Genomic DNA, 24,494 nt, shown 5'->3' on the forward strand with positions numbered 1-24,494 from the left:
GCCGGCTTGGCTCCCGAGGGAAGGAGAGAGAGGATCTCTAGAGAAAGCACAAGTTCCAGAGAAGAATGGGTGGATGGTTTGGTCGGTGTTCAAAGATAGGGTAGCAGTCTTCGGTGAAGTGTCCATGGGTAAAGAACCAGACAGGGGGGTGGTCTGGAATCCTGGGAGAGGCACAGCGAAGAACTGATGAGCAGGTGTGACCCAGAGCTGCACCCTCTGCAGGAACTTGCTGCGATGGCGCAGATGTTGTCTGGCTGCCCTGGGGCTGGGGCAGGGAATCTCCTTGTGATGTCGTCGTTCTCATCAGCTTGGGTGTCAGCAGCCGCTGTGGCTCGGGGCTGCGGCGTTGAGCAGCCCTGGGGCTGGTGGAGGGCCAGGGGCCATCTCTGCTAGACGAGGTGAGAGGGGGCAGCCACTGGTGAGCGCCCGGCTGACGCAGGGCTGCACTGTGGTGTCTGGAGAGACTGTGCAGAGTGAGCACATGGGGAGGAGGGCCCAAGGAGGTGGAGTCTCAGTAGGGAAGAAAGTGTACCAAGGAGGAGGAGTGAGCAGTGTGCTGAAGGCAGCTGGGAGGTCAGGAAGGTGGGGCTACGAGGGGCACAGCTCTGCTCCGGGCGGCGACACTGAGCCAGCAGCAGGCGGAGTGCAAGCCACGCTCAGAGCTCAGTGTCCAGGGGTGATTACTCAGCAGCTTTACCGTCTTTGAATAAGTAAGTAAGAGACTAATGTTGCTATGTAATCATTTTCTATAAAAATTAATCAGAACTGTAATCATTTTCAACTTTACAATTAAATTCCTTTATTTGTAGTTCTGTTCTCTGTGGTACGTATTATATTAAACAGACCTTCCCTTGAAGCTTAGTGTATGGAGTTGCCCATTTGAGAAGCACCTTAATTAAAAATTGATGCCTGCAAAGTAGGTGACGCTCTTGTGACTTATTTTGAAGTAACAGTTTTTTTGAAGTACAGTTCACATTCCATAAAATGCAGCCTTTGAAAGAGTACAGTTCAGCGGGCTTTAGTACGTTCACTGAGTTGTGCAGCCATCTCCACTGTAATTTCAGAACAGATCCTAAAAAGGAAACCCCATGTTCATTAGCAGTTGTTCCCCATTCTGCTCCAGTCCTATCAGCCCTGGGCCACCACTAACCTACTTCCTGTCTCTGTGATCTGCGTGTTCTGGACATTTCATATAAATGGACTCACACAATATGTGGCCTTCTGTGACTGATTCCTTTGCCTCGGCGTAATGTTTTCAGGGTTCCTCCGTACTGTAGCGTATATCAGCACTTCGTTCCTTCTTTGTCTCCTGTGAATACGTGCTGTAGTTTATCAGTTTGCCGTTTGATGGATCGTTGGGTTGTTTCTGCTATTGGCTCTTATGAGTAATGCTGCTGTGGACACTCATGGACAGTATATTTTCATTTCTCTTGCCAAGAGAAATACATACCTAGGAGTGGAAGTGTTGGGTCATATGGTGACTATATCAAAATGTCCGCACCCTTTTACAGTCCCACCAGCAATGTATGCGAGTTCCATTTTCTCCACATCCTTGCCAACACTTACTATTGTCTGTCTTTTTTTTGTAACACCCGTCCCGGTGGGTGTGAAGTGGTGTGTCATTATGGTTTTGATTTGCATTTCCCTGATGATTAATGATGTTGAACATCTTTTCGTGTGCTTCTTGTCTTCTGTGGAGAGATGTCTATTCAGGCCCATTTCCTAAACTGAGTTGTTTGCCTTTTATTAAGTCCTTTATATATTCTAGTTTCAAGTCCCTTATTAGGTACGTGGTCTGCAAATATTATCTCCTTTTCTTTGGGTTGTCTTTCATTTTCTTGATGTACTCCTTAGAAGCACAAAAGTTTTTAATTTTGTTTTTCTTTTGTTGCCTTATCTAAGAAACCATTGCCTAATCCAGGATCACAAAAATATATACCTGAGGGCTTCCCTGGTGGCGCAGTGGTTGAGAGTCCACCTGCCGATGCAGGGGATACGGGTTCATGCCCTGGTCCGGGAGGATCCCACATGCCGCGGAGCGGCTGGACCCGTGAGCCATGGCCGCTGAGCCTGCGCGTCCGGAGCCTGTGCTCCGCAGCGGGAGAGGCCACAACAGTGAGAGGCCCACGTACCCCCCCCCAAAAAAAAAAATATATATATATATATATACCTGAATGTTCTTCTAAGAGTTTTGTAGTTTTAGCTCTTATATTTATGTCTTTGATTCTTTTTTTTTAACATCTTTATTGGAGTATAATTGCTTTACAATGGTGTGTTAGTTTCTGCTTTATAACAAAGTGAATCTGTTATACATATACATATGTTCCCATATCTCTTCCCTCTTGCGTCTCCCTCCCTCCCACCCTCCCCGTCCCACCCCTCTAGGTGGTCACAAAGCACCGAGCTGATCTCCCTGTGCTATGCGGCTGCTTCGAGTTTATTTCTGTAGATGGTGTGAGTTAGGAGGTTCCTCTATATTCTTTTTCATATGGATGTCCAGCTGTCCCAGCACCATTTGTTGAAAAGACTGTCCTGGCACTCTTGTTGAGAGTCAGCTGACCACAAATGTAAGGGTTTATTTCTGAACTCTTGATTCTATTTCATTGATCTCTATGTCTAGCCTTATGCTAGTGTGACACTGTTTTGATTACTGTAGCTCTGTAGTAAGTTTTGTGTTGTGTGTGTGTATGTGTTAATGACAAATGGTAATGGAACCCCAGGCCTAACAAAGCAGCGGGGTAGTGAGAATCGGTATGTCCTGGATATAAAAATCATGCTCCTTAAAAAAAAAAAATCACGCTCCTTTATTTGTATCTCTTTGAGATGCATCATTATAGGCCCAGTTATTATTTATTTGTTCAGATTCCAAGTGTCGCTATTTTAATAATACAGACTTTAAGCGTTCTTCAGCTTTAGTAATGGGCTTCGGCCTGACCTCACCATTTTAACAGTATGTTTTCTTCAGGCTCCCCTTATTTCAGTGACAAATTTCAGACATTGACCTGATGTTAGATTCCTTAGCATAAATTTCAAACAGATCATTTTCTCGCCTTAATTCATTTTAAGGCATAATGTGTCTCTCCCACCTGGAGCTGTGTGCTGTCCTTGGAGTCAGTTCTCAGGGAGAGAGTACCTCTCCCTGTCAGTGGTCCCTTTCGACTCAGTCTCAGCTTCCTCCCAAGGATGTCAGTTTCATAACTCATTGCACGAAAATCTTTGAAAGGATGAGCTATCGTTCTTTCTGTGAAGATGAGCCTTTATTTTGATAGCCTAACCTGAAATACTCCCTAAATTCAGTGGTTCTTATACGGTGCAGTGACAGACAACAGAGTAATTTTATTTGCATAAATTAAATCTTATTACAGTTCTATATTATTTTTCCTTCCTGAGTGTATGAATTGTCCAATCTTGATTCATGTAGAGGCAGGGTAAGTACGAGATGATCCTGGCTCGCGGAAGCTTTCTGGCTCACTGGTAGCTCTGTGCGTCGCTGGTCAGTGACGTGCTGCTCGCATCGAGAATTGTCCTGACGACACAGTCTTGGAAAGTGCTGTAGATTCAGAGGGGATAACAGATCGCTCTTACTGCTGTACTCTGGAATATTTTCTTTTTTTATTTTATTTATTTTTGGCTGCGTTGGGTCTCTGTCGCTGCGCGCAGGCTTTTCTCTAGTTGCGGCTAGCAGGGGCTACCCTTCGTTGCGGTGCTCGGGCTTCTCATCGTGGTGGCTTCTCTTGTTGCAGAGCACGGGCTCTAGGCACGCGGGCTTCAGTAGTTGTGGCTCGTGGGCTCTAGAGCACAGGCTCAGTAGTTGTGGCATACGGGCTTAGTTGCTTCGCGACATGTGGGATCTTCCCAGACCAGAGCTCGAACCCGTGTCCCCTGCGTTGGCAGGTGGATGAATAACCACTGCGCCACCAGGGAAGCCCTGGAATATGTTACCTCTTTAAACCAGATTCCAGGGAGAAAAATTTGGCATCTAAACCTTTCTCCTAAAAATGAAGTTTGTATAAATTCTGTCTCAAAGCTTTTAAAATAATGAAGTTTAGACAAAACCAGTAACAAAACTATAGTTATTTGAGGATCGTACTTAATTTAGTTCCTCACTTTAAGGATTTTACTCATATAATTTTCTGCATGGAAATTCCTAAGGGAGCAGTAGTTTCTAAAACATATCTGATCACAAATGGTTAAACTTTGTACCAACATGTTAAAAATTGTCCAGATCTGAGTGAGTGTAATAGTCTAGCACTAATAGTGTGGTATCTGAACATTAAATCTTTAAGAGAAGAAAATTGTATATTGATCGATTATGATATTTATTGGGTCATAATGTATTTAAATTTTCTTTAATGCATATGTTAGTGATTGTTTACTGTGATGAAGTGCAGAGAGGTCTTCAGGAGCACTCCTACATAGGAAGAATTACCTCATGTCACTGGTCACTTCTCCATTAGAAGCTCCATTAGCAGATGATTCCTGCTTTGGTGTGGGTTGTGACTGCATTTTATCGCCTGTAAATCAGGCTCTAGACAGGGAATAAATAAACAGCTCAAGGATGTGCTAATGTCATCTTGAACTTTTTTTTTTAACAGTTAGAAGCACCTACGTCCATTTAAGCCGATTAAGTTCAGAATATTTATTGAAGGAAATCCTTCATCGTATTTGAATTCTATTTGGAACTAGCTCTTTTTTTCTTGCTTCAGAATATTGATTTAATTGAAACAGAATGCCTGTAAATCAAATTATTTGATAATATCTTGATCATATATTTCAAATTTTTAATTAGCAGATGGTGAAACTTCAGCATAGTTTATAATTTTGTATTGAGTAGAATTCAGCACTTACTGTATCATAGAGTATAATATTGGCAGTTAACAGTTTATCCTGAGATTTTTGAGAGCTGGGAGAATTTATTTTTCTATTCGTTAGAGTCCTTTTATAAAATGCTCACAGATTTGCAGAGGCTTTAAAACTGTTGATTGAGGTGAGTAGTAGTCATTTAAGTTACTTTGGTCCTTAAATGGCAAAGCTTCTCTTTTATAATATCTTGTTTTGAAGTCTCAGACTCATTAAGGGTCAGCATCCGATTGTCATCAGACTGAGTGCTCTGAGCCTAAAGTTAATATATCTTCCCCTTAGGTCTTCTTAAACATAACGTTCAGTAAATAGATGGGCATTCTGTGCTTAGCACAGGCCTTCCAAACAATGTTAAGACTTTTTTTCCTTTGATATCAGCAAATTTCAGAAGCAAGCTTTCTCTGAATCTCCCTGTTAACCACAGGGGACGATTCATCACGAGTTTGCTCTTGTTGACCTTCAGCTTTTTTTGGAACCAGAAAAATCAAAGATCATAATTTATAAATATGAACAACTTATAATTTACAAATGATTATTTTGTTTGAACCTTATCCCTTCTGAGAATTGTACCTGCTTTTACAGCATTCTAATCATAATTTGTATTCTTTTCCGTTAAAAACAAAGCACTCCCAAATCTGGAGATGATTCTTCTTTTTGCTAGTTAAGGTCATAGTTTTCTATATAAGTTTATTTCTTCAAAATTAAACATGAGGGCTTCCCTGGTGGCGCAGTGGTTGAGGGTCCGCCTGCTGATGCAGGGGACGCGGGTTTGTGCCCCGGTCCGGGAGGATCCCACATGCCACGGAGCGGCTGGGCCCGTGAGCCATGGCCGCTGAGCCTGCGCGTCCGGAGCCTGTGCTCCACAACGGGAGAGGCCACAACAGTGAGAGGCCCGCGTACCACAAAAAAAAAAAAAAAAAAAATTAAAATAGTTTACAGTAAAAATGGCAGGTGTATTCCAGAATTCAGTTGACTCCAGTACCAAAAATATTATTGTAGTTTTAGCCATTCTGAGATACTCACCAAAATTCTTTCTGCTCCCACATAAAGTAGATCTTGCTTACTATTGAGATATCCCTTCTCATATTTTTTTAAGCACTCCCAAACACTACTTTAACATGGGTCAGTATTAACACTGGGGCCATTTTCCTTTTTCTAAGCCATGTTAGATTCTCACCAGGAAAATTAGGAACACAGACTCTTGCTGGTGCTGCGTAAAGTGTATTGCATGTCTTTCCCTGCCTTTATTTGTGCAATAAGGGCAATAATTATCTAAAAATAAATTCGACCCATTTAAATCCTTCTAAACACTTAAAATGAGTAAATTTCCTTTATGAAAAGGTAGCCAAGTGAAGATGTATATTGCTGCTCTTGTTTCTAAAATTGGGATAACTTTGTTTGGGAGATAGCAGTAGGTTGGTGTTCTCCGTGAGTGAGACAGACCAGGCTGGGAGTCCTGGTTCCAGCAGCGGGGATCTGAGCAGAGGAGCGATAGCATACGAGTTATGTTTAACAGGCCTCCTGGCCTCTGCTGTTAGAAGTAGCCCAGGGCTTCCCTGGTGGCGTGGTGGTTAAGAATCCACCTGCCAATGCAGGGGACATGGGTTCGAGCCTTGGTTCAGGAAGATCCCACCTGCTGCGGAGCAGCTAAGCCCGTGTGCCACAACTACTGAGCCCACACGCCACAACTGCTGAAGCCCGCGTGCCTAGGGCCCGTGCTCCGCAACAAGAGAAGCCACCGCAATGAGAAGCCCGCGCACCGCAACTAGAGAAAGCCCGCGCGCAGCAACAGACCCAACACAGCCAAAAATAAATAAGTAAATAAATAAAAAGAAGTAGCCCAAGTGGCAGCAGGAACCCAAGGACTGCGTGGTGTCACCCAGGAGTGGGTGTGGCTACAGAAAAGGCCTTTCCGAGATTTAGAGTTCAGGGAGTGAAGGAGAATTCAGCAACACAAGTTCAGAAGAAGCAGCCAGAAAGGTCGGGAGAAAACCAGGAAAGTGTTCTTTTGGAAGGGTTTATCTGGAAGCCAAATGAAGACTGTTTCAAGGGAGAGAGAATGACACGTCGGGTCAGGTGCTACCCGTAGGTCAGGTAGATAAGGACCGAGAGGTGACCATTTCTGCCAGCAGTGTGGACAAGCAGCTTTCCTGGAGTGGTGGAGGCCAGAGCCTCTGCACACGGGTCGAGAAAATGGAAGCCGTGTCTTCCAGAAGTACCTACCTTATGGTGTCCTGGAGCCTGTATCCCTACAGAAATAGTGCGTATACTCGGCAAAACACACGAGCTGGAGTGTTTATAGCAGCCCGATACTGCACAGCCCGAACTGCAACCCGCAGGGGCCCCGGGGCCTGCCGGCCGCGCCCGGAAAGTCGCGGGGGTTGAAGGGCGTCTCGCGGGGGTGGGTGGCAGCCGGGCCACCAGGGTCACCGGCCAGGCAGGTGCCTGCGTGCTTTTGCCCTGGGTGGGGGGCTGGGCTGCAGCCTGTCCCACAGCTGGGGAGGGGCTGGGAAGGGGGGCCGGCAGGCAGCAACCCCCAGTCTTCTAAGGGGTGGCTGCCGGAGGGAGACGTGAGCCGTGGCTTCAAGGGGAAGGAGGCAGAGCTGCTGCCCTGGCGGCGGGGAGGGAGGGAGGGAGGGAGGGGAGGGGAGGGGAGGGTCGGTACTTTGGAGCAAGGCTGAGCTGGCAGGGCTCGTGGGCGGCAGTGCACAGCCTGGTGCCCAGACGGGCGCGTCCCCGCTCGGGACGCCTAGGGACTCTGAGAGACGGAAAGCAGACCCTTGACTGCCCGGGGCTGGGGGTGTGACATGTTCAAAAGCCAATCGTGGTGATGGTTGCTCAACTCTGTGAATATCTGAACCACTGGATTGTTCGCTTTAAATGGGTGAATCGCCCGGTACGTGAATTATATCTCAGCAAAGCTGTTACCAAAAAGTAGTGCTGTAATATGGTAGTTTGGTAGAGCCTTAATGTCAGAGGGATTAGGGGAGGGGGAGGTCAGTGTGAGGTGGGTTCGTGGGTGGGGCATGTCACAGATATCATCACCCTCGTTAGTTAGCAAGGGTCCTCAGTACCTGGCAGTGACGCCTCCTACCCTTGAGGGACACCAGGATCCTCACAGTTCAAAAGTCTAATATTTTATTATCCTGCTGGTGAAAGTAGAATTTTTAAACCTGCAAAATGTTTTCTTTTAATTACGGAGAAAAGTTCTTGGTTGTATGGGGTACCTTAACGAGTGTCTTTCCAGGAGCAGGAATATAACAGCTGCTCTAGAACTCCCAGATACTTACTTCTTTTTTTCTTCTGGCCGCGCCGTGCGGCATACTGGACTCCAGTTCCCTGACCAGGGGTCGAACCCGTGCCTCCTGCAGTGGAAGTGCAGAGTCTTAACCACTGGACCGCCAGGGAAGTCCCAGTGTTTACTTCTTGTGGGTAGAAATGGGAGTGTGGGTTTTGTCACTGTGGCTGTGGAGACGTGAGTGCTTTATCGTCTGGAGACCTTCTGGTGGGCCCAGTGGGAGGAGCAGAGCAGCCTCTGTGGAGCCTGAGCTGGGGGGAGGGGCCTGGGGGGCGGCAGTCGCTGGACAGAGTCGCTGTCACACCGTGGGTGGGTTTCTGGATGCCCAGTGAGGAAAACAGGATTGAGGCGTGAACTCTCATCCCCTACCCGTCTAGCATCCTCACAGGATTTCAGGAGTGAAAGAGCTGTTTTTGAAAATAAAGCTGTCAAACCCTCCGTGAGGGTTATCAGTTGCCACGAACAAGTAAAAACCTCTCCTTCGCTTCCAGGGCTGGTGGGACACCTCGTCCCCCTGGGTGGCAATGGCGCAGGTGAGACCCGACACACAACGTGTGCCGTGTCGCTGAGGATCAGGCAGCGGTGTGGACAGAGGGGTACAGGAGTAAGCGGTGCGGAAGGGTTTGAAATGAAGCCCCATACACATAGTTTTGCATAACCTGAAATGTCTCAAAAGAGAATAAATGGTTTTTTGCAAACAAGTTCATGGATGCAGAATTCCATCCTACAGATCAGCGGTCCCTAGCACACAGTTGGCACTTAATAAATCTGCTAAATGACTAGGCACTGTATGTTGTACGTAGACTTGCACTGAAGATCAGATGTGTTTCCTGCCCTGCAGGAGCTTATCATAAAAACCAATAGTAGCCCCAGAGACCATGTTTTTCAACTCTCAGTTATTAATTCTGAAGCCTAGCTACTAAATTAAATAGCATACTGCTATCAGCTTACATTCTTATTTTACATACCTTTTATTTTTCAAACTCCAAGGCTAGCATGATCTGAAATAATTAAAATTATCTCCTTGCTCAATTAGAGTGGCTTTAAAACGAGACATCTCTGATATAGTTTTTAGATTAAGTTATAAATGTTCACTTTAGAACTACCTGAAGATTGATAGAGATGCATTTGAAAAGCATTATTTTTTTTTATTGATTCTTAATGTAGTAAATTACTGGAGTTATTTGGCCACAAACAAACGGCCTGAGATGCGGCTCACATTGACTCTCCCGGTAGGGCCATGATTTGCATTAATTGCATTGCGACTGCACTTACTTATATTAAAAGGCTTCTACCGTAATTAATCCTTTTTATTTCAAATCATTTTGGCACAATTTCTAGCTATAAACACTCATAAAAGACAGTTGAAAAATGCGTTATAGGGTTTTTTTCAATATACCTATTGCTATTTTTCATGACAAGTAGTTATTGATATGCTTCTAGGAACAAGTGTGGTGCAGCTGACTGAGGATTAAGGCCAGTATGAAAAACGCTAAGTGGATTATTTTGCATAAGAAATTGGCAGTTTTTGAAGTTGTATAATTAACCTGTGTTTAGAAAATACCTTGATTTATGCTTACATTTGTATCTCAGTTGCATACATTATGGAAATTTAATTTATGACCCATTTAGCTGATGCAATCATAGTTTTTAGTGCTATCATTTATTAGTGCTTGTATATTAAATGCTCTAAAGGTTTAAACCTGCCTCGTGTAAAAAATTATACCTATGCCTTTACATTTTATGAGTCACAGTGGAATTTCTGTTTAAAATTCAGGTAGCTCTGATAGATTTAACAAACTTCACAGGTTTATTGTTACTAATGCAGAAATGGCAAACAATGACCTTCTATATTGAACATCGGATGATTTACACCTTGAGTTTACTTTACAGTCCACTGTACAAATGAGGCTTTTCTTCAACACCTGGGATCAATCACGTCGTCTTCTGCAGAATGCTCTCCTTGGCTTTGAAGGCATCATTCATTTAGAAGTAATGGGGTTTATAAGTGCTTCAGGTTAATAGTATTAGCCATTCTTAACTTGAAGCAAACCGTGGCTTCTCCAAACAGCTCAGTCTTTACATTATCAGTAGATGACTTAAGTGCCAGTTGCCATTTTATTACTCATTCTCTAATTAAGAAGTCCCTTTATGCCATCTTTTCAAAATTAATTGGGTCATCATTAGTCTTCAAATCAAATAAGAGCACAGGGACATAACAGTCCAGTTTCCCTGGCACAGAGCATCTGTGGTCTCCACTGGGGGAAGATGGGGAGCCTGGCCTCCTGAGACGTGGTGACGCGGTGACGTCCCTCGGGAGTGTGGCTCATGGTGCCGGCCAGTAGCTTCTGAACCGAAGCCAGTGCACTCTGGGTGTTTACTTCTGGGAGGATGTTTCATAGCTGTTTTCTAGTTTCCTGCAGTCATATTAGTGGGTGAGAGTTTAAAATGTGGGTCTCGGGGGGTATCTGAGCTTCCTCTGGACGTTTAGGGGGAAAGGGGGAAGCATGCATATGAGTGCGCAAGGGTCAGTGATTATAGACTGCCACCCGAGTGTGAGACAGAACAGCGGTCCCCAGCCTTTTTGGCGCTAGGGACCAGTTTCGTGGAAGACAGTTTTTCCACGGGGCGGCGGGGAGGAGGGTATGGTTCAGGCAATAATGTGAGCGATGTGGGGAGCGGCAGGTGCAGCTTCGCTCGCTCGCCCATGCGCCACTCACCTCCTGCTGCGCGGCCCGGTTCCTAACAGGCCCCGGACCGGTACCAGTCTGCAGCCCGGGGGTTGGGGACCCCTGAGATAGAGGGTTCAGCAGTGCAGTAGTGCTGGAAGCTGTGACCATGGAAGGGTCCCTCCCACGGTGCACAGTGGCACAAGGCTGCCATCTTTAATGTGGGGAAGGTGGGAGGGGCAGTGCCAGCTCCCTCTGGCATTAGTTACGTCACACAGGTCTGTCTCACTAAACCCTGTGCTTAGCCTTTAGCGTGTGTGGGTGTGGCCAGGTGGGTGGCCTCTTGGAAGAGTGACCTCTGGAGTTAATTTCATGGCTGAGAGGTCACCCCTTAGATTAAATTTTGCTTATTTTACTTGCATGCGTAGCATCATGGCACTGAATCCTCACACGTGGTTTAAAGAAGATCTGAGTGTGTCACACGGCATAGCTGATGGTAGGGTCGCTAAGGCAGAGTTAGTCCAACCCTCACACCCTGTCTGTCCTTCTGGGGTCACAGACGGCCCTGCAAACAGAGAAAGGTCCCTGATCCCCCGTGCTCAAGGCGACGCTTCCAGCTCTGCATTTACCAAGCGAGGGACTGACACCCCTTCTCCCCTGAGAGCGGGGGTGACTACAGTCATGGGAGCTTCTCAGAGGATCCGTGTCTCTGCAGATCAGATGTATGGTAACAAAAATGGCCTTTGTGGGGGAAATCCGGATTTCCCCTTGACTTGCATGTAAGAATCACTTACCTTACAGTCAGTCGGATCTTCCAGGGGCCAAATGGAAATGCGGTCACTGTTGCTGCCTGCTTAGCAGAACGCCTGTTACGTAGCAAGCATTCGGTAAGCGGTAACTATTTTCATTAGAACATTGTTGACAAGAAAGGTTTGTTGGGGCTTCTAAGTCATCTGCTACAATAGAATAAGAACGCTTCTGAGAACTACAGCGCGTTCCTGATGCCTTGTCGCATTTTACAGCCTCGGGCCACAGGGGTACTTACCGTGCCAGGGGAACCCGGACATTATGTTGGAAAACTTTATATGATTGTATTTCCTACCCTCCTTTGCTGGAGAATCTCTGGAGATTAATATAGTGATACTAACACTTAGTGTAATCCACACTGGTCATCAGGGAAATGTACTTTAAAACCACAGTGAGATTAGATTACCCCGTTGCACCAACCGGAATAACTAAACCTTAAGAGTGACAGTACTGATAATTGGTGAGAATGTAGACCAGTTAGAACCTTCCTGCATTGCTGGTCATGGCGAAAAGAAATTGTGTTTTGGAAGACAGCATGTCAGTGTCTAATATAGTTAAACCTTCCTTGTGCTCCAGTACTTCCACTGTCACCCAGCCTGCTCAGGTATATAATAAAGAGAAGTCAGAGCACAGACCCACAGAAAGGCAGGCCAGTGACTGATGCAGCAGCGCTACGATCGTAGCCGAGACTGGAGACCACTCACCTGTCCATCGCCATGTGACTAGGTAGAGCTGTGAACAACAGTAACACAGGTGAATCTCAAAAACAGTATGTTGTGAGAAGACAGATATGAAAGGACACATACTGTATAGCCCCAATTATGAAGCTCCAGAACTGGCAACACTTATCTGTGGTGACAGTCGAGTGAGGGTTAGCTTGAGGGAGGGAGGGTGTTGACTGAGGACTGAGGGGGCGCTAGGTTTGGGGAGGGGGTGTAAGTGTTCTCTGTTGTGATCTGAACGGTCGTTACACAGCTGTGAGCAAGTACTGGCGTGTTGTACGTTTCACTTTATGTAAATTATACCTTAGTATAAATAGTTGCAAAAATCATGACACATTGCCGTCCTTAGACGTAAAGGTAGACAGTAACTTACAGGGAAAACACTGATCTGGGCATCAGGGAATCTGGGTTTTGACACCAGTTTTGCTGCCTACTAACTCAATACTGGACAATCTCCTGAGTGCTAAGGCCCGATCTCTTCAGTTTACAGTATGTGTTGGCAGACTGCAGCCTGTGGGCCCGTAGCCTGCCACCTAGGTTTGTATGGTCACCGAGCTAAGGATGCTTTTTTTTCCCCCATTTGATGGTGAAAAAAAAATCTAAAGAAGAAGAATATTTCTTGACATTGGAAACGACCTGAAACCCAGCCTCGGCACACATTGTGCTCCTTTTGTGCTAAAGGGCAGAGTGGAGGGGTGGCCACCGACGTGGTCTGGCCTGCCGTTGTGGGTGGAATTGTGACCCCCCCCCAAAGATGTGCTCAACTCCTAATACCCTGTGTCTGTGATGCGACATTCGGAAAGGTGGGTCTTTGCATATGTAGGCAAGCTCAGGTGAGGTCATGTTGGGTAGAGTGGGTCCCAGAATCCAGTGACTGGCATCTTCATAAGAGAAAGGAGAGGGACACACACAAGGGGAGACCAGCACGTCCAGAGGCAGAGGCTGGAGGGGCACAGCAACAGGCCAGGGCCCAGCAAGGTGCCGGCAACGCTGGAGCTGGAAGAGGCAGGAAGGACCCTCCCCTGGCGCCCGCCCCGAGAGCGTGGCCCTGCTGCCACCTTGATTTCAGGCCTTCAGACGGGGAGACGATAAGTTTCTGTTGTTTGAAGCCACCCGGTCTGTGGTGCTTTGTTACAGCAGCCCTAGGAGACTGATGCACCTGCAGAACACTTCACAGAAAGCACCTGGCAGGCTCTTGCGGCATGAAGGCTGTGGCTCTTAAAAACTCCCATTGGCGTTTCAGCCCCAGAATTCTTTGGTAGTCTGTTCTAGAAGTTTCTACGTAGTGAATGTATGCATCGAATGCTTAAACTGTGGCCTGGCACGTGGTAAACGCTCACCAAATACTAGCTTCCACCATCCTCCTCATGGAGGAGAATCGTCTGCTCTCTTAGGATTCTGTTAAATATCAAATTGGACATACGTTTTCTCATTTTTAGGAAGTATGAAGAAAGAGTTCTTATGAAATGCTAATCAGTGGTCTTTGCTCTCATTTGAAGGCTCTCTATGAAAATATGCTGGTGGAATTGCCCTTCGCTGGCTTTTTCCTGTCCAAGCTGCTTGGAACCAGCGCGGACGTGGACATCCACCACCTGGCGTCCTTAGACCCCGAAGTGTATAAGAATTTGCTGTTTCTCAAGAGCTACGAAGGTGACGTGGAGGAGCTGGGGTTGAACTTCACTGTGGTGAACAACGACCTCGGAGAGGCACAGGTGGGTCGGGGCTCTGGTGTGCAGAGACGTTTGCCTTCCGCGGTATGAGCTTGTGCGCATCTTCCTTGGAAGAGTCCCGGGGCTGAAAGCAGAGCTGGGGGAGTTCTGGTGGGGAGCGCGGCCCTCGCCACCCCTCGTGGTGCCAGGCTGCCAGGCACAGCAGCCGTCCTCCTGTGACGGTCACCCGCGTGGCTGTGGGCTAACCTTGCCTCTCGCCTCACTTCTGGAGCCTCGGGGGCGGGCAGTGCTCCTTTGTCCTCATTCAGCCGAGTGGCCCTCGGCAGCTCTTAACGCGGGCCGCAGGCCTTCACTGTCCAGCTGTGTGCTTCTGTTATTTTTATCCTTGAGAAAAGTAAATAACATACCAGAGAGTCAAGCTAAGGTTTTGAATAGCTGCTTTATTGAGATACGATCCGTGTACCATGAATTCCGCCCTGTAGCCTGTACAAGGTGGGTTAGTACGACCAGCTCCAGCATCCACGTTTAGGACACTGTTATCACCACGGAGACACCGTGTGCCCAGTAGCACGTCCCGCCCGTCCTCAGTCTAGGCGAGCACTGGCCCACTTCCTGTCGCTGTGCACTTGTCTCTTCTGGGTGTTTTTCACACCTGGAACCTTAGGGTGTGTGGCCTCTGGTGCCTAGCTTCGTTCACTGGGTGCTGCAGGTGTACTTCACTCTCTTTTCTGGCCAATTGATGTATGTGATGATGTATATGTGGAAGTAGCACATATCCTTCACCAGCTGATAAGTGTTCGGGGTATTTCCACTTTTTGGCTCTTAGGAGTAATACTGCTATGAACACTCATGTACACCGTAAGTACTGAACGATTTAACACCCAGGATTTGCTTCGGATGTCGTGAGAACCGGGCCTTGGGCTTTAGGAAGGCACAGGTGGCCTAGATTGGCCGCGAGGTGGAGCTTACTAAAGCTGGTGGTGGAGGTGGGCGTGGGGGGTCATCGTACAATTCTGTCTACTTGAACACGCGCACACGTGATCCCACAGTCTGCAGACCTTTAAAAGATGCACACAGGCGAATCGAATTGTTTGAGCACGTTGGAAGTCGTATTTGTTAATATCTCGTTGGATTTTTGAAGTAACCAACTGTTACTCTACTGCTGATTGGGTCTTCGTGTTTCCGGTTACTTTTAAGTGCCTCTTGCTGCCTTGTGCAATAATAATAATATCCAGTTAATTCTGGATAAAATAAGGAAGATAATGAGTGACCCTAAAGGTTAAGATTTAAGATTGTAGAGCAATTTTGACTAACTGAAGGATAAAACGTAATTTTTTCTCCCTGATTAAAATAGTTCCATGTAGCATTTTCGCTTTATATTTCTCCGTATCAATTAATTTCTCTTTTCCTGTTAGTTACACTCCATCACCAGTATTCCCATTTTCGGAAGTCTTTTCTCCGTTCTGCCATTTAATATGAACACTTTATTTGGTAAGAGTTTAAGTGTACTGTGTACATCAGATATAACTATATTACGTTACAGTTTCATTTAACATTCTAATGAGGATGGATCGTGATGGTCATGTAATATGTTAATGAGATACACTAACATACTAGGAGAAACGATAGAATAAAAATCAAATGTTTAAGAGTAGTCGTGACCTGATGTCTATTTGAAACTTTAATATTGTCTTACTACATGTATATTTATATTTTCAGTCAGATTAAAAACATTCCAACTCTTGAAAAAAAGAGTAACCAACCGTGCTTTTCTGACTTATATTTGGTTTTCATAGAAGTTGTCTCTTTCGCAGGAGAGATGCATCTTTTCTGCTGTTCTTACGTAGATTGATAATCTTTTCTGAATCTAGTAGTTGGACTTTAACTATGAAAGTATTGTTATCTTTAAACTTTGTACTTGCTTCTCTAAGCTTCTGTTACTCCTTGGTTTCTAGTCCAGGCTTTCCAAGGTTGTCGGCTTTGCCAGCTTAGAAGTATCTGTGTGTCCAGCAGGTCCGTAGTGTCCAGTCCAGGCCGCGTGGACCACGCACTGACCCCACGGGTGACTGAGCCCTGTGGCGCAGCGCTGACCCCGTCTGGATCGACGCGGCTTCGAGTGTTTCCTGTGGTGTCGCCTGCTTGCCTCCATGCCTGTTCTTCCCTCCTTCATCGTTCAGGAGGGGTTGGTGGCGCTCTGTGCGCCGGCCAGTGGGCTGTGCGGAGGAGATTGCCTTTAACTGTAAGCGCACACTCATTCTAACCGGAGGCAGATATGATCTGCGTTGTGAGATCTGTAGTTAGTAGTAGCTCAAAAGGAGTGCTCCCATCCAAGTAGATCAGGGAGGGCTGCCCGGAAGAGGCTCTGGGTGGGTGATGAGGGGTCACCAGGTAGGTAAACAGATGGATTTGGAAGTGGCCGAAGTTTCACAGGCTTGGAGGAGGGTAGGTAGACAGAGCCAAGAAGTCTGGGCTTTATCCTGTCGTCCATGGAGAACCGTTCAGGGCCTTGGGCTTTAGGAAGGCTAAACGTACGCTCAGGAAGAGAGCCGGTGTTTCATTTAGCTGATTTGGGGGTGTTTCGGGGTAAGAGAGCCTAACAGGTGCGTTTCAGAGCTAGTAGGAAAACTAATAATAAGACACTTGCGCCTCCTGTCAGCGGAAGCTGAGGTTCTGGTTCTGTGAGTCAGGGCGGGTCCTGGGTGTTCTCTGGGTCAGGTGGTTCCAGAATTCAGAGGAACCACAGTTTGGTTAGGCAGTGAAAAAGCTTTTAACGAGAGCAGTTTGACCGTAATTTTCATTTGTAAAATTACGTTCTGTGGGTCAGTGTCTTGGACTAAGTAGATTTTATTTGAGTCGGACAAGGGGTGGGGCAGGCAGGACATTCCAGAGTTTCTTCTTTTCCAGACTGATGAACATGCTATTGTTAGACGTGTCACGTTTGTTTATCCATCTGTTGATGGACATTACAGTTGTTTCAGCTATCGTGAATAATGATGCCATGGCTGTTGCTGTATAAATATCTTTTGGGGTCCCTGTTTTCAGTTATTTTGGGTGTATACCTAAAAGTGGAATTGTTGGGTCACATGGCAGTTCTGTGTTTAACTTTTTGAGGACCCTCTGTACTGTTTTCACATGATGTCACGTTCCTGCCAGCAGTGCACAAGGGTTCCGATTTTTCCACATACTTGTCTGCACTTGTTGTTTTCCGCTTCCTTTTCTCTCTGTTTTTTAATAATAGCCCTCCTAGCGGGTGTGAAGTGCCGCTTCACTGTGGTGCTACACATAGTGCACAGCGCTGTGCTGTAGTACCGGGAGTCCCTCAGGAAAACTAAGACTTAGTGTCTTTTCATTGGCTTCCCCCCTTGACTACAGAACTGTTCTGTGGTTTATTCTCCATCGTGATGTCTTCCAAAACTGAAGCAAAAAGCGTACACAAGGGCTTCCCTGGTGGCGCGGTGGTTGAGAGTCCGCCTGCCGATGCAGGGGACACGGGTTCGTGCCCCGGTCCGGGAAGATCCCACAGGCCGCGGAGCAGCTGGGCCCGTGCGCCATGGCCGCTGAGCCTGCGCGTCCGGAGCCTGTGCTCCGCAACGGGAGAGGCCACAGCAGTGAGAGGCCCATGTACGACAAAAAAAAAAAGCTCCCTGTTTCAGAAATAGGTGACTAAATCCTGAACAGGAATAAAGGAAATAGTGCTTCCTGAGACCTCCTCCTTCCTCCTGCTTGGTCGCCTAGGCATCTTTGAGAACTGGCATCGATGCTGTGAGATAAAAGGATGAGGGGCTGAGAACCAGATTTCATTTGCTTGTTTTGTTTTGACCTCTTCTTCCATCTCATAGAGCTGAAATTTCAGCACTGCAAAACTGAGATGTTTTTTTAGAGATGGGATTTATTATTGTCCGAAGGAAATGTCAACATGCAGACCGTGATGCTGCTGTTGCCTCGCTCCACCTAGTGGCACAACTTAGAAGAAACGAAATAAAAGCTTTGGGGCCGTCGCCGAGGCCTTTGCTAATGGGGGTATTTCCCATTTTCCTTCTGAAATAGACGGTAATGGTGAGATGTCGCATATGTAAGCGTTCCATTAAAGCGCCACTGATAATACTGGAATCTGTTAAAAGCAGAAGTGTGAAGTCAGGATGTTCCAGTTATTCATAGAAATTCCCACTGAGTAGAGAGATTATAGATGATAATGCGTAAGAATAATTATACTAAAGAGTCTAATTGGAAAAATTAAAGTCACTGGTAAAGTACCTAATTTGGGGAGAGATCGTATGGATTTCTGTAGAAATATATGTAAAAACCTAGTTCTCATATACAGGTTTAGGTTTATAAAACATCACGATTTAAAGATATGTAATATGCAAATACTCATTATGCTGGCAGGTTATGTTAATGAACCCTCCCTTTTAAAATAACGTGTTGCTCTCCAGTTTCTTCTTTAGTGTAATCAGTGTGGCTGCTGGTTAGCCTACTCAGAAGTGAACCTGAGACTTTAGATTACTAACTGATGCACGTGTCTCCCTTGAAGAAATGCTCAGGGTTTAAGATGGAGCCATAAATAATCGTCTGTTCTGTAGACGAGCACTGAACTTGCATCATGCGAGCCTGGCTAAAGCCCTGGTTATGCTGCTTTGCTGTGTGACCTTGGGCGAGTCACAGACCCCGTGCTCGTCTTCAGAAGGGGATAAGCTGCCGTGAGGATGAAATGAGCCCCTGTGCTGAGTGACGGCTGCGGGGGGCGGGGGCAGAGCGTGCGGTGCCTGTGCACTCCCAAGGGCCGTAAGGTGTAGACGTCCAGGGCGGCAGAGAGGAGAGCTCTTGCTTTAAAGATTCCGTGTTTAAAGATTTAAATATGCCCCTCAAAACGGAACTCTGAGGACAGATTTGACATGATTTAAACATACATAGCTTTTTAGGTGTAGCCTGAGAGAGGAGCTTAAATTACCAGCGTAACCACTTTACAGTTACTAGAAATGTCAGTGCTGTCTGATTACTCAGGTAACGGGGGCTTTGGAAGCTCTTTAAACGATACCTTCACGGGTCCTTTTTCTTCCAGATCACACAGTACATCATCATTTATTATCTGCTTTTAATCCACTTAAAGGAAGCGGGGTGGTGTCTTAGCTGTGGCAACAGAACCGCAGCTCCTGTGGCTCGGGTGACGGGAGGCCTGTCGGGAGAGCGGCACAAGAGACAGCGCGGCCTCGCCCCAGAGCCCCTCCTCGGACCTGGCGGTTCCAGCCCTGAGAACGCGAATTAGTGAGCAGTGAAGCGTCGTCTGATACAGCTGCACAGCTTTGATAGCACTAGACGGTTGTGTAACCATCAGACAGAGGATGATTTAAGTAAAGCCATCACCAGCTCTTAAAACAGCCCTTTCTGTAAAGTGATAAAACAATGGGGTAAAGTGGCCTCACCCCGAGGGAGGGGGTGTCCTTGTTGCACTTGGAATATAATAACTACCAAGAGCCTAAAGGCTGTGAAGGAAATCACGGCGGGGGGAGGGTATCGGTCATTTTCCCATGGTCCATAATCTAAGCATTCCTCTGCCTTTACCCCCCAAGTTTGCCCTCTACTTACTGGGCGTATTGAGCCTGTTTTGAATGTTACCCATTTCCACTGGCAGCAGTCCCTTACTGAATAGCTCCTCCACTCTGGAACGTCTTTGTTCGCTATTTGGGATGTATTTATATTTCTTTATCCTTGGCATCCACACGCGTTGAGAATGCATTTCTTCTGTCTAAGCACTAGTAAACGAGGATTCCGAAGTCTACTCTGGTAAATTAGGCTTACGTATTTGTAGCTGTCTGTGGAGTTTTGTCTAGTCAGCTTTGCTTTTGTGAGTTTACATAGTCACAGTTCCAGGATGGACAAAGCAAGTGTCACTGTGTCACAGAGTTCAGGGCCGGGTGACTTCTCTGTGGCACACAGTGTAAGTGAGGTGCGGGACACCCGAGTCCGGGCTCCCCATCTCCGCTGCGGCTCATTCCCCCCAACGCTCCAGGGATGCTTCCCAGGGGTTCCTGACCCTGCGATTTTCTGAGTGTCGTTACACAGTGATAAAGAAGTTCTTTCTAATGCTTGCAGATACATGAGAAATGGAGTTATTTCTAGTGATTACCACTACCCTTTATATCATATTCAAAGTACTTTATGGTAGTAATATGGAAACAGAGAAATATATGCTACCTATATGTGCAAGTAAGAATACTCATTTTACTACAACCTTAATTCCTTGAGCTGCGTTTTCTCCAAAATGAATCCCTTCTGACTCGTGCTGATCATTCGGTTCATATATTTGCACTTTGTGATTTCTTTTTTGTTTAATTAATCTTTTTTGTTGCCCTGTGTGATTTCTCATTATTATTTTTCTAATGGAATTGCCATGATTACATTGTAGCATCATTCCTTGGTACTTTGGAGAAAGCTGGGGTGGTTAATGATCTTAAAGACAGAATAAGATGCCAAGCTTTGGAGGGTCCCATCAGAGGACTCTTCCATCTGTGAGGCCACATGTGCTGGTTTTCACTAAGATTATCGTGTACAGAGCAACACAGTCAAGTTCCCTTGAAACAGTCGTTCTTACTCTTGTTTTACCCTATACTTTGAGAAGTTTTTGACTCTTATTTTCGTATTCACAGGTGGTTGAACTAAAATTCGGTGGAAAAGATATCCCGGTGAGCAGCGCCAACCGGATTGCGTACATCCACCTGGTGGCCGACTACCGGCTGAACAGGCAGATCCGCCAGCACTGCCTGGCGTTCCGGCAGGGCCTGGCCAACGTGGTGAGCCTGGAGTGGCTGCGGATGTTCGACCAGCAGGAGATCCAGGTCCACTTCTTGCACCTGGGGACACGGGTGTTTCCTGATGTGAAAGGCCTTCTTAAAATCTGCCTCCTGTTTTATAACCTGAACTTTGTTTTTTTCAGGTATTAATTTCTGGTGCACAAGTTCCCATAAGTCTGGAGGACTTAAAATCCTTTACAAACTATTCAGGTATGTTATCACTACTAGTTATCCATCCCTGAAGATGTTACAGATGGTCATATTTCCAAAGTAATTTCTAACATGCTTTTTTCCATGGGTAATTCATTCATGATTTAAAACCCAGGCTGTATGGGGTTACAGTGAACTCCTCTTCCTGTCTCATTTCTCACCATCCCATTCCTCCCCTGCCCGTCCCCACCAGGAGTAACCACTGTTCTTGGTGTCTTTACATATTTACATATAAATACAAATTTCATTCTTATTTTCCTTGTTTGTATACACTATTCTGCAGCCTGCTTTTTTCTCTTCACCACTTACCTTATTAAGCCTCTTCTTATGGCCACTGGGTTGCTTCCAGTCTGCTTTGAAAAATAGTGCTAGACCAAAAAATAGAAAAACCTAAAAACTGAACCTCATCAAAATATTTACTTTTGATTAAATTAAACTTAAAAGTTTTTACTCTTCAAGAAAATGAAAAACCAAAAAGAAGACGTATAAATGGCCAGTAAGCACGCAGAAAGATGCTCAACAACATTAGTCATTAACGAAATAACAAAAGCGTAACTAGGTTGTTCCGAGTTGGACTGGTGTACTCTTTGGGCGTTTGTGAGGTTTTTTTGTTTTTCTTTTTTCTTTTGGCTGTGCCGCGTGTCATGCGGGATCTTAGTTCCCCAACCAGGGATCAAACCCGTGCCCCGTGCAGTGGGAATGTGGAGTCTTAAGCACTGGACCACCAGGGAAGTCCCATAAACTTTATTTTATATACTTGGGAGCAGTGGAAAGGAAAAAAAAAAAAATCATCCTTAAAACCACTATTATTTCGGTTTGTTTTCCTTAACCATAGTCTGTTATTCTGGTATTTTCAGGGTTTTTGGTAAACATCAGCAGACTGGTTTTAAAATTTATATGGAAATGTGAAGGACCTAAAGCAGCCGAAACATAGAAACAAAGTTGAAGGATCATCACCCTGATTCGAAGCGTACCGTGAACCACAGTAGCTAAGACGTTGTGGGACTGGCACGGGGATAGACATATCGGTCAGTGGAACATGATTGGGAGCTCAGAAACAAATCCTTAGATTCACAGCTAATGATTTTTGACAGTTCAGTGGTACGTGGAAAAGAATGAATTTAGACCTTGACCTCACACCATACGCAGAAATGAATTCAACAGGATCAGGGACCTGTAGGTAGAAGCCGAAACTGTAAAACTTCTGAAAGAACTTATAGGAGAAAACCTTCATGACTTCTGGACTAGGCAGAGTGTTTAGCTGTACAGCAAAAGCATGATCCAGAAAAAAGAAATTGATAGAAATTTGGACTTTCTCAAAATTAAAGATGTTGCGCTTCAAAAGATACCATTAAAAACGTGAAAAAACAAGCCAGAGATTAAGAGAAAATATTTCCAAGTAATATATCTAATAATGGCTTCTGTCCACAGTATATAAAGAAGTTTTGCAACTCAATAATATAAACAACTGAATTTTAGAACTTGGGCAGAAAATAAAGTGTTTCACTTAAGAAGATATATAAGAATGTCTGGTAAGCAAATAAGCACATGAACAGTTGTTTTAACACCATTAATTGTTAGGGAAATGCAAATTAAATTCTGATGAGATACCACTACATACCCACTAGAATGACTGTTCTCAAAGAAGACAATGCTAAGTGTTAGTATGTGAAGAAATTTGAACCCTCTTGCCTGGTGGCAGTGTTAAAATGGTAGAACCTCTTTGGAAAAGTTTACAGTTATATAAAAAGTTAATTGTGGAACAACTGGATTTTTGCGAAAGAATGAGGCTGTACCCCCCCCCACCACCATACGCAAAAATTAACTCAAAATGGATCAAGAACTTTAATGTAAAACCTAGAACCATAAACTCTGAGGAGAACCGGGATGAATCTTCACGGCCTTGGAGTTGACAGCGGGTTCTCAGATACGACACCAAAAGCAGGAGCACAGAGAAAAGTAAATAAATTGGACCTGATCAAAATTACAGGCTTTGTGCATCCAAGAACATTATTAAGAAAGTGAAAAGACAGGCTTCAGAATGGGAGAAGATATTTGCAAAGCATATGTCTGATGAAGGTCTGGTATCCAGAATGCGTTAAGAACCCTTACAGCTCAACAAGAAGACAAGCTGGTTCAACGACGGGCAGAGTGCTTGAACAGACATTTCGCCAAAGAAGATATTACACACGGCCAGTACGCTCAGAAAGGGGCTCAGCGTCACTAACCACTACGGAGATGGAAACCAGCCCAGAGGGCGATGTATTCACATCTCTTATTACACACACACACACACACAGAAAATAACAAGTGTTGGCAGGGATGTGGAGAAATTGGAACCCTCATTCACTGCTTGTGGGAATGTAAAGTAGCCAACATGGAAAGTGGTTTGGTGGTTCCCCAAAAAGCTCAACATAGAATTACTATATAATCCAGCAATTCAGGACTTCCCTGGTGATCCCGTGGTTAAGACTCCGCCTTCCGGGCTTCCCTGGTGGCGCAGTGGTTGAGAGTCCACCTGCCGATGCGGGGGACACGGGTTCGTGCCCCGGTCCGGGAAGATCCCACATGCCGTGGAGCGGCTGGGCCCGTGAGCCATGGCCGCTGAGCCTGCGCGTCCGGAGCCTGTGCTCTGCAACGGGAGAGGCCACGGCAGTGAGAGGCCCGCGTACTGGAAAAAAAAAAAGAAACAAAGAATCCGCCTTCCGATGCAGGAGACGTGGGTTCAATCCGTGGTCGGGGAACTAAGATCCCACATGCCTCACACCACAGCTAGGGAGTCTGCGTGGCGCAGCTACTAAGCCCGCACACTCTAGAGCCCGTGCACCACACTAAAAGATCCCACGTGTCGCAGTGACGATCCCACGTGCTGCAACTAAAACCCGACGCAGCCAAACAAATAAATATTTAAAAAAATAATAATCCAGCAATTCTACGCCTAGGTCTATATCCAGAGGGATTGGAGGCAAGGACTGAAACACCTGTGTTCATGCAACATTGTTCACAGGAGCCAAAAGGTGGAAACAACCCCAGTGCCCACCTACAGGTGATGGATAAACGAATGTGTTGTAGACATACAATGGGAACATTATGAAGTCTTCAAAAGGAATGACGTTCAAATGCACGCTACAACGTGGATGAATCTTGGAAACATTATGCTAAGTGAAATAAGCCAGACACAAAAGGACAGATACTGTATGATTCAACTTCTGTGAAATACCTGGAAGTGGCAAATTCCTAGTCACTGAAAGTAGATGAGAGGTTACCAGGGGCTGGGGAGGGGGCACAGGAAGTTACTGCTTAGTGGTTATAGGAGTGTCTGCTTGGGGTGATGAAGACGTTTGGGTTGGAAACAGCAGCGATGGTTGCACAACAGTGTGAATGTAATTAACACCCTTGGATTAAACACCTGAAAATGGTTTAAATGGTGGATTTTATGTTACATGTTTTACGACAATTTTAAAAAGAAA

The 24,494-nt window shown here is 45.7% G+C and overlaps 1 protein-coding gene across 4 annotated transcripts in view; it reads left to right on the forward strand.

The window, feature by feature from the left end:
- UBE3C (ubiquitin protein ligase E3C) overlaps positions 1-24,494 on the forward strand; it is a 117,812-nt gene that overhangs the window by 83,777 nt on the left and 9,541 nt on the right. For all 4 annotated transcript variants that reach the window (XM_079931330.1, XM_079931331.1, XM_079931332.1 and 1 more), the window contains 3 exons: positions 13,856-14,068; positions 20,671-20,859; positions 20,958-21,024. In XM_079931330.1, the coding sequence (XP_079787456.1) occupies positions 13,856-14,068; positions 20,671-20,859; positions 20,958-21,024 (469 nt within the window). The remainder of the gene's footprint in view (positions 1-13,855; positions 14,069-20,670; positions 20,860-20,957; positions 21,025-24,494) is intronic.

Source organism: Stenella coeruleoalba (genome assembly GCF_951394435.1).
Source record: "Stenella coeruleoalba genome assembly, chromosome: 9".
In the NCBI taxonomy this organism is placed as follows: domain Eukaryota; kingdom Metazoa; phylum Chordata; class Mammalia; order Artiodactyla; family Delphinidae; genus Stenella; species Stenella coeruleoalba.